Source organism: Pinus tabuliformis, chromosome 5_1 (assembly GCF_031772625.1).
Source record: "Pinus tabuliformis cultivar Carrire ecotype Pingquan chromosome 5_1, CPIR1, whole genome shotgun sequence".
Classification (NCBI taxonomy): domain Eukaryota; kingdom Viridiplantae; phylum Streptophyta; class Pinopsida; order Pinales; family Pinaceae; genus Pinus; species Pinus tabuliformis.
The window spans coordinates 924,938,076-924,948,357 of NC_142305.1; the positions used below are offsets into that span (position 1 = coordinate 924,938,076).

Consider the following 10,282-nt stretch of genomic DNA (forward strand, 5'->3'; position numbering starts at 1 on the left):
TGATAAAAAAAGGGGTTTTTAATAAAATGATGGGGTTTTTCTGGGCTGCATGGGGCAAAGAAACAGCTTGAACAGAGAAATGTAATCAAAAACACATATTGTCTCCTGAGGCAAGGTAGGCAAGAAATTTTAACATCAAATTGAGATTAAATGGAATGGCAAGACTGCTGAGGAGCTGACAAGGGCATAGAAGATGAATCCTTTTCAAACAGAAGAAAACATTAAATATGAACAAACTTAAAGGCAGAGCATACAAAATATGAATTCTACCTTAACACTTCATTTGTTCAATTGGAAACGATCATGAAATGACATGAACACATAACAGGCTACATATGACACAAAAGAGGACACAAATGTTAAATCTCATACCACAGGAATCTCAGAAGCCAGAACTGGGTATTTTCATTAAAATCCCTGTCAAAGACTGTACAATGAAAGCTCTGTTCTCTCTCCTCCACCAGCGTTCAGAATTCTCTCTTCCCTCCAAATCTCTTACAAATGATTTTTTAATACATTAAATAAACGCTGCTAGGGGAAAAACAAATCGACCCCAAGACAAGGAATTTGTTTTATTGTTATTAATAAATAAAACTAAAAAAAAATAATCAGCTCTTCTGAAAATAGAATAGCGCTCCTTCTTCTACTCGAATCTGTTGATAACTGATGAAGCGGTGGCCTTTACAGGTGTCAATCCCATTACTGAAGATAAATATAGGCAATCGAATCTTGTTTTCCGCTGTGATGAATATCTACGTTCCAATTTAAACTTTGACTTTTTACTTTGTTGCCGTTCACCGTTATACTATCCAAGAAATATGGTATTTTGGCTTCGTTTGAATAGCGCTGCCAATTATGAGATGGCACTCCTTGGACCTTGACATGCCCTGAAAAGACTGTAGTTTTCCCATCGACATCAAATTCACGAACACACTGCTTTCTGAGTTTTTTAAGAGTCTCTTTTTTGATGGTGAATAACCAGCAAGCATCATGTCCACGCCCAAAGATAAATTCCAAGTTAGGAGAATCAAGCACTGTGAAGCTACAGGGGTAAAATTGTGTTCCAATCTTAATTGGTGCCACATGTATACGACCGACTATTTCAGATTGACCGACCCCAGGAGCAACACCCACATATCGTCGATCCAAAAGTCTCAGCAACCTTACATGCCATCAACCACAACTCTCTGCACATCTCCTAGATATTATTGTCATCTGGGCTCCACTGTCTACAAATGCCTTTAAAGGAACACCATTGACCTCCATGTCAACATACAACATAACCACTCGTGCAAAAGCCTCTGGATTATGTTCTAGTGCGGCTTCCCAATTTTCATCAACACTTTTCTGTCGAATAGCCTCTTCAATCCTCTTCTGTGCTTCCACATCAAAAGGATCTGCATTAAGGAGTGCTATTTCTTCCTGTTTTTGGCGTTCAAGCTGCAGCCTTTGCTGGTGCTGCTGCATAGTTGTAGGATTTACAGCTGAGCCATCTGGATTTAGACTCAAATCATTTGCTCAGGATATAGTGTGAAAGCCATATCAATTTCTGCTCTTTGCAATCGCATCAAAGAATTTGTCGAACTATCTAACAGTATGATGATCTACAAATTTGGATTCCTGTGACCTCATTCCTTTGTAATTGGTCCAATTTGTAGTATATGTGTGCCTGTTGGATGTTTTTAACCCTAAGTCTGGATAAAATCTGCGAGAAATAACTACAGAGGTATGCGTTGTTAGGACCTTTATTGTCCTTGTGACTCTTATCAGGCTTTTCTAGCTGAATCGAACCAAACATGGATCTATTCTCATTAATTGGTGGCTCTGGAACTGGTGTTCCATCGTGGCTCCCCAATGAACCCTTTTTGGTCCCCAAAAGTGCAACCAAAACCCGTACAAGGTGTGGCACAGATGATGGGTCATAAATTACATCTGCTCCCAATATTACTTCTGCACCACAATTTTGAATTTCATCTGCAGAGGCTGATTCCCATGTTAGATATCTGCATTCTAACTGCGTTGTGAATGTAAGATCCTAATAATACTTTTGTTTTAACTTTTCCATGATGGCTACCTGATTTGTTTCTAATTTAAACTTCATATTGGATAAACTAGACAAGTCTCCATCACTCAGTATGACCTTAGAAGCTTTAACATTAGCGAGACATATGCCAACTAAACCAACACCGGATCCCACCTCAAAACAAGATTTATTAGAAAAAAGTTGTGGATGAGAGAATGAAAACTCAAATAGGAACAAACTTGCTGCCCAAATACAACAGCCTGTGCCTCCTTCGAGCATGTTAAGAGATGACCTCAGAGTCACAGTCATAGTTACCGGTTCTCCAATCTGTTGATTCTCATGCCAAGCTAAAGGGAAATGATTACTAGATGGAAACATGAACAGTATAGTTCTGTAGCATTTCCCTGTGTTTTGAGATAAATCAGAAGACTTGCAGTAAGTCAAATATTGTGTATACTGCTCATACAGGACTTCCAACACCTCAATAAGTTGTGATTCTGAACAAATCGAACCATTATAATCATAGATGCAAGCCACAGGTACAGAGATTATATACGATCCTTGGATGCCACAGAGTGCGATGATATGAACCTCAGAAAAGCCATATGCAAAATATAAAGAAGGAAGCTGTAGAAATCCAAGAAAAGAGAGAATTAAAAGTGAGGGTGACAATCCATGAACCAAACCAAGCTGTGAGAGACACCAGACTGCCAGCAATACACTTCATATTCAAAGGAAATATCTCAAACATTATGACCCATGGAATTCCACCCATGCCCATTGAAAATGTTGCAATATAACCCAAAAGACCAATTAATGATAATTTTCTTGTAAGTAGTAGAAGAGAAGACCCATCAAAATGTCCCTGTATGTAGAATGATCCAATAATGAAACAGCTTATGCACATTCCTCCTGCAGCAATCATTAGAAGTGGGCGCCTTCCATATTTTTCCATAATCAATGATGAGTGCACCGCCACCATCTGATGAAATCCTCTTTGCAATATTGAACTTTGGCAAGGAGAACCAGCCTCTGCAACTTGGTGAATTCGACTGCGTGAGCTGACAAGACGGAGTCTAACATCGGCTCCAATGGGGATGGTAGCTGCCGCTTTGTGGAGGTGCCAAGAACCGCAGATCTTTGGGAGAGCAGATAGTGCCTCCATCCATTGGGCGATGGAGTCATCATTCCAACAAATCAACACAACTGAAGACTCAACTTATTAACTGGAAACTGACTGAATTGATTGAAAGACTGACTCGGCAAACTTCAGACTAAACTGTAATGAAACTGGAACAAAATGCTGCCCTTTGGCTGCTTATTTATTTACAAAATCTACCCTAATCTGTTGTACAAACAATAGATCAGGTAATACTGAAATGCCAGATTAACCATTCAAGTAAACCTAAGAATAATGCCGCTTGAGAATGCTTCCACCAGGACAGAGATGTTATTGCTGGCGGCCCTTCATGCACTTAATGAGCCTGGTCACGTAGAATACAGCATGATCTATCAATCAAACTGAAAAACATTTACATGTACATCGCAATAGGATCGTGAAAGCCAGACTCTGTTGGTTGCCCCAACTCCGCAATACATACCTCCAACTGCACACTATCAATGCAAACATCTGTAGGCAATTCTATTATTTCTTGTTTCGATGGAGGAAGGATTTCCAAGAACTTTTTAGGGTCTTGGAAATCATATGACTGGATCTGCTCATCTAAATATTGAATCTCCTTCTCAACTCTTTCAACAACTAACTCACAAAATCTAGTTTTAGTTTCAAAAGGGAACTTTGGAGATTTCAACCAATGAAGCAAGGCACTGAAAAAATCTTCATCAAATTCAGAATCTGCTAACTCATTTCTTACTTCTTCTACAGCTTCACACAGTGCAGGGTTTGCCACATACCCTACCATTGCATGGATGGATCAGCAAGCACTGGAATGTCTGGATCGAGTTGGAGTCGCCAGGTGAATGCTTCAGCCTACATATGTGTCTGACTGTTGTCCACCATCAGCATCAGATCTGCAATTTGATTTCATGTACTGGGACAAGACAATCAACAAGTCGAATGTTCTCCCCAGTATGGTCGCCAATATGTTAGTGCTCGAATCTGCCTCAGGCTAAGGAAGGAAAAATCCAAGGCAACATCAAACCACTTAGCCTCTTAGCTAGCCCTACGAGGACAGGAGAGGGCTCTCTCCGGGTCTATCTCGGCAAAAGGTTTTCAAAGGGCTGAGATGACCAATAAAGAACACTGATTTTAGGCTAGTAAACTGATAAAAAAAGGGGTTTTTAATAAAATGATGGGGTTTTTCTGGGCTGCATGGGGCAAAGAAACAGCTTGAACAGAGAAATGTAATCAAAAACACAGATTGTCTCCTGAGGCAAGGTAGGCAAGAAATTTTAACATCAAATTGAGATTAAATGGAATGGCAAGACTGCTGAGGAGCTGACAAGGGCATAGAAGATGAATCCTTGTCAAACAGAAGAAAACATTAAATATGAACAAACTTAAAGGCAGAGCATACAAAATATGAATTCTACCTTAACACTTCATTTGTTCAATTGGAAACGATCATGAAATGACATGAACACATAACAGGCTACATATGAAACAAAAGAGGACACAAATGTTAAATCTCATACCACAGGATTCTCAGAAGCCAGAGCTGGGTATTTTCATTAAAATCCCTGTCAAAGACTGTACAATGAAAGCTCTGTTCTCTCTCCTCCACCAGCGTTCAGAATTCTCTCTTCCCTCCAAATCTCTTACAAATGATTTTTTAATACATTAAATAAACGCTGCTAGGGGAAAAACAAATCGACCCCAAGACAAGGAATTTGTTTTATCGTTATTAATAAATAAAACTAAAAAAAATAATCAACTCTTCTGAAAATAGAAAAGTGTTCCTTCTTCTACTCGAATCTGTTGATAACTGATGAAGCGGTGGCCTTTACAGGTGTCAATCCCATTACTGAAGATAAATATAGGCAATCGAATCTTGTTTTCCGCTGTGATAAATATCTACGTTCCAATTTAAACTTTGACTTTTTACTTTGTTGCCGTTCACCGTTATACTATCCAAGAAATATGGTATTTTGGCTCCGTTTGAATAGCGCTGCCAATTATGAGATGGCACTCCTTGGACCTTGACATGCCCTGAAAAGACTGTAGTTTTCCCATCGACATCAAATTCAAGAACACACTGCTTTCTGAGTTTTTTAAGAGTCTCTTTTTTTATGGTGAATAACCAGCAAGCATCATGTCCACGCCCAAAGATAAATTCCAAGTTAGGAGAATCATGCACTGTGAAGCTACAGGGGTAAAATTGTGTTCCAATCTTAATTGGTGCCACATGTATACGACCGACTATTTCAGATTGACCGACCCCACGAGCAACACCCACATATCGTCGATCCAAAAGTCTCAGCAACCTTACATGCCATCAACTACAACTCTCTGCACATCTCCTAGATATTATTGTCATCTGGGCTCCACTGTCTACAAATGCCTTTAAAGGAACACCATTGACCTTCATGTCAACATACAACATAACCACTCGTGCAAAAGCCTCTGGATTATGTTCTAGTGTGGCTTCCCAATTTTCATCAACACTTTTCTGTCGAATAGCCTCTTCAATCCTCTTCTGTGCTTCCACATCGAAAGGATCTGCATTAAGGAGTGCTATTTCTTCCTTTTTTTAGCATTCAAGCTGCAGCCTTTGCTGGTGCTGCTGCATAGCTGTAGGATTTACAACTGAGCCATCTGGATTTAGACTCAAATCATTTGCTCCTGATATAGTGTGAAAGCCATATCAATTTCTGCTCTTTGCAATCGCATCAAAGAATTTGTCGAACTATCTAACCGTATGAATATCTGCAAATTTGGATTCCCGTGACCTCATTCCTTTGTAATTGGTCCAATTTGTAGTATATGTGTGCCTGTTGGATGTTTTTAACCCTAAGTCTGGATAAAATCTACGAGAAATAACTACAGAGGTATGCGTTGTTAGGACCTTTATTGTCCTTGTGACTCTTATCAGGCTTTTCTAGCTCAATCGAACCAAACATGGATCTATTCTCATTAATTGGTGGCTCTGGAACTAGTGTTCCATCATGGCTCCCCAATGAACCCTTTTTGGTCCCCAAAAGTGCAACCAAAACCCGTACAAGGTGTGGCACAGATGATGGGTCATAAATTACATATGCTCCCAATATTACTTCTGCACCACAGTTTTGAATTTCATCTGCAGAGGCCGATTCCCATGTTAGATATCTGCATTCTAACTGCGTTGTGAATGTAAGATCCTGATAATACTTTTGTTTTAACTTTTTCATGATGGCTACCTGATTTGTTTCTAATTTAAACTTCATATTGGATAAACTAGACAAGTCTCCATCACTCAGTATGACCTTAGAAGCTTTAACATTAGCGAGACATATGCCAACTAAACCAACACCGGATCCCACCTCAAAACAAGATTTATTAGAAAAAAGTTGTGGATGAGAGAACGAAAACTCAAATAGGAACAAACTTGCTGCCCAAATACAACAGCCTGTGCCTCCTTCGAGCATGTTAAGAGATGACCTCAGAGTCACAGTCATAGTTACCGGTTCTCCGATCTGTTGATTCTCATGCCAAGCTAAAGGGAAATGATTACTATATGGAAACATGAACAGTATAGTTCTGTAGCATTTCCCTGTGTTTTGAGATAAATCAGAAGACTTGCAGTAAGTCAAATATTGTGTATGCTGCTCATACAGAACTTCCAACACCTCAATAAGTTGTGATTCTGAACAAATCGAACCATTATAATCATAGATGCAAGCCACAGGTACATAGATTATATACGATCCTTGGATGCCACAGAGTGCGATGATATGAACCTCAGAAAAGCCATATGCAAAATATAAAGAAGGAAGTTGTAGAACTCCAAGAAAAGAGAGAATTAAAAGTGAGGGTGACAATCCATGAACCAAACCAAGCTGTGAGAGACACCAGACTGCCAGCAATACGCTTCATATTCAAAGGAAATATCGCAGACATTATGACCCATGGAATTCCACCGATGCCCATTGAAAATGTTGCAATATAACCCAAAAGACCAATTAATGATCATTTTCTTGTAAGTAGTAGAAGAGAATACCCATCAAAATGTCCCTGTATGTAGAATGATCCAATAATGAAACAGCTTATGCACATTCCTCCTGCAGCAATCATTAGAAGTGGGCGCCTTCCATATTTGTCCATAATCAATGATGAGTGCACCGCCACCATCTGATGAAATCCTCTTTGCAATATTGAACTTTGGCAAGGAGAACCAGCCTCTGCAACTTGGTGAATTCGACTGCGCGAGCTGACAAGACGTAGTCTAACAAGCTGCATGTGCCACATCTGTAGCTCAAACTAAAGTGCTCCAAGAGGATAAGATAATGTTTATAGTCTAAATATTATTATGAGACAATAATATTTGACTTTTCTATTTTTAGCCTGGCAGTCTAAAAATAGACTTTGATAACACCGTTGTGAACCAGGAATAGAAGTCCATCTATTTTTCCCAACATGACCAATCATCCATAAACAGCATACTGCAACTCATAGACCATGATTCATATGTCTAAAAATAGACATAGTCTAAAAATAGACTTTGCGCCAAAAATAGCCTGCGGGTCCACTTAGTGAAGGCGACTGCTTTCCACTAAGCTCCATCATCTTGTTGCATTTTCAACAATGAAGGATCTCCTTCATGCCCCTCAAGTACCCCCATTGCTTCCCAATCCATCAGGTGACAAAGCCACCTCGTCACATAATAGGGGTTTAAGAACAAATGATTTGTGTGTCATCTATGCACACATGGACATTATACACATCATTTTGCCAATCTCCTGTGATATTGGGATGTGTTGGTCTCCCTATATCATTCCTCAATAGTTGCACCATTGTTTCCAACAACCTCATATGTTGACGATGCACCGTGCATTTTTATTATGTCACCATCTCGGCCAACCAATGAATGGCATTCCCTTGCATGATTTGTCTTGAATACCCTCATATCACCTATATGTGTCCTTATTTATCACATACCATCGACACCAAATGGCCTAGGTGACATTTCCCCCTCAAGAGCCCAATTCACGTCATAGTGTGATCACTCTTAATACACCAAGTACCTCGACTATTTCAAGGGAAGACTCCTCACCCTAGTATGGTTTCCACCATGTCGACCCAACCATTGAAAGTTCAAGCTTCCCCTCCACTTGGACGATGACAAGAGATTCTTCAACCACCTAGTATCAATGACATGCATAATCAAAGAGCATATTTACTATATTTCCTCATTTGTATTAACAATGGTACCAATTGTCTACTCATCATTCCATTGTGTCAAGATTTTTTTTTCCAAAATCAAGGTAGTACCAACTAGGATAGCATGGACCCACCCTATCTATGTTGTGTACTCATCCATTAACCATACAAAACCTAGTACATTATCACACTCTTGCATGTGCACTAGTACCTCCATGCTCCAACCATTTCCACATGACCCATCGATGACACCACAAGCTTTCTTGAGTATCTTCAACTTAAATGTGGACATCCTTCAGGTCATGACAACACCTAAGTTTCCTTGGGATTCCATGCACCACCACTACTTATTTTTACCTAAAGGACCATTTACACCTTCTATACCATCTATATATAATATGTGTGCAGTGTAAATAAATGATTTCATTATCGTAGGTCATGTCAATTGGTTTAAAAACCCCATTCCTACACCAAATTCCTTAGAAGAAGGTAATATGACCAACATATCTTTGACCATCAAAGTTGATATTTCAAATAAACTTGGTCTCATTAAAGAAGTAACATTGGGAGAAACTTGCTCATCTGTAGAAGTTTCCACTCATAAGGCCCTATTCTAGGAGCACCATGATATTTTCACTTGGTAATATACAAAAAATGTAGGCTAATTCCTACCAATGTAGAGCACCATGTCAACACATGGCCTGACACTTCTCTTGCTTAGTAGAAATAGTTTTCATTCCACCCATAAAAAGCTGTGGCTATCAAAGGCAAAATTAATAAGTTGCACAAAGTAGGGTTCATATACCCTATTTCTTACACTTTAGGGGTTTTTAGCCCAATTCCTGTCATGAAAAAATAAGGAACTATTGGATTTGGGATTTGAACAAAGCATGCCCAAAGGACAACTTCCCCACACCATTCATAGACAAAGTCATCGATGCATGTGCGAGGAATGAAACCTTGTATTTCATGGATTTCTTCTTAGGATACAATTAGGTTCAAATCTTCCGTGTGGATCAATACAAAACTACCTTCACTATTTGAAGAAATAGCTTCCAGAATTATATCCAGGGTGTACGTGCATGTATCAATTAATGCCTTTGACTTAAAAAATGTGGGAACCACATTCTAGCGAGACATGAATTACATTTTTCATGATCTAGGACATATTATTCTCACCTATTTGGATGACCTCATCACTTGTTCCAAATAATGCTCACAACACCTTGAGGATCTTTGGACTATATTCTAACAATGCCAACAATACAAACTTTACTTGAATTATAATGTCTTGATTAATTGAACATAGATTTATCATTTGTACTTGCATAATTATCTCCTTTAGGCTAGCATGAGGGGGAAATTATGGAGACTAAGGGATTTTTTCCCAAATAATGTTGATCTTATAATAATAAATAATAAAACGGGAAAATTATTATTAATAAAAAGGGGAAAAAGTCACTTTGAGGAAATAAGTGACTTCATCAATAAACTATTTAAAAGGAGAGTTCTAGAAGATTGGAGAAGATCTGGATAAGTCTTTTAAAAAGGGAGATAAGGTCATTCTTCATTCATTCTATCTAGTGATTATTTCTTGATATTGGACTTGGGCTGACGAGTGTCTAGCTGAGGGTTTCATGTGAAATTCTCAAGTTGGTTTCGATGGACATCAATTGCCACCCTAGCTGGGATTTAACCAATTTCTATGGACACCAATTGCAACCCTAGTTGGTTTGTATGGAAATCATACACGTTTTCCAATTGTGTTAATTTGCAAGTGGATTTGGAGCTAACATTCTGATCAGGTGCTCATGTCCTAAGTGTCGGAAAATGCTCAAAATTTAAAGTGCTTAGAACTGTTTCAAATTTGAATGACTGGAAATTGCTCGTCTTCCCGATTCCCGCGCCACAAACGGTTCGAAAAACGGTCGCCGTATGAGGAA

The 10,282-nt window shown here is 39.0% G+C and overlaps 1 protein-coding gene and 1 pseudogene across 1 annotated transcript; both read right to left on the reverse strand.

Moving 5' to 3' along the window:
* Positions 1 to 1,173: 1,173 nt before the first annotated feature.
* On the reverse strand, positions 1,174 to 2,978 carry LOC149167811 (uncharacterized; annotated as a pseudogene).
* Positions 2,979 to 6,010: 3,032 nt separating this feature from the next.
* On the reverse strand, positions 6,011 to 7,079 carry LOC149167812 (uncharacterized). Its single transcript, XM_089430597.1, has 2 exons — positions 7,010 to 7,079; positions 6,011 to 6,825 (listed from the first exon to the last, which is right to left on the reverse strand). Exons 1-2 carry the CDS (start codon positions 7,077 to 7,079, stop codon positions 6,011 to 6,013), a joined length of 885 nt encoding a protein of 294 aa, XP_089286723.1.
* Positions 7,080 to 10,282: the final 3,203 nt, after the last annotated feature.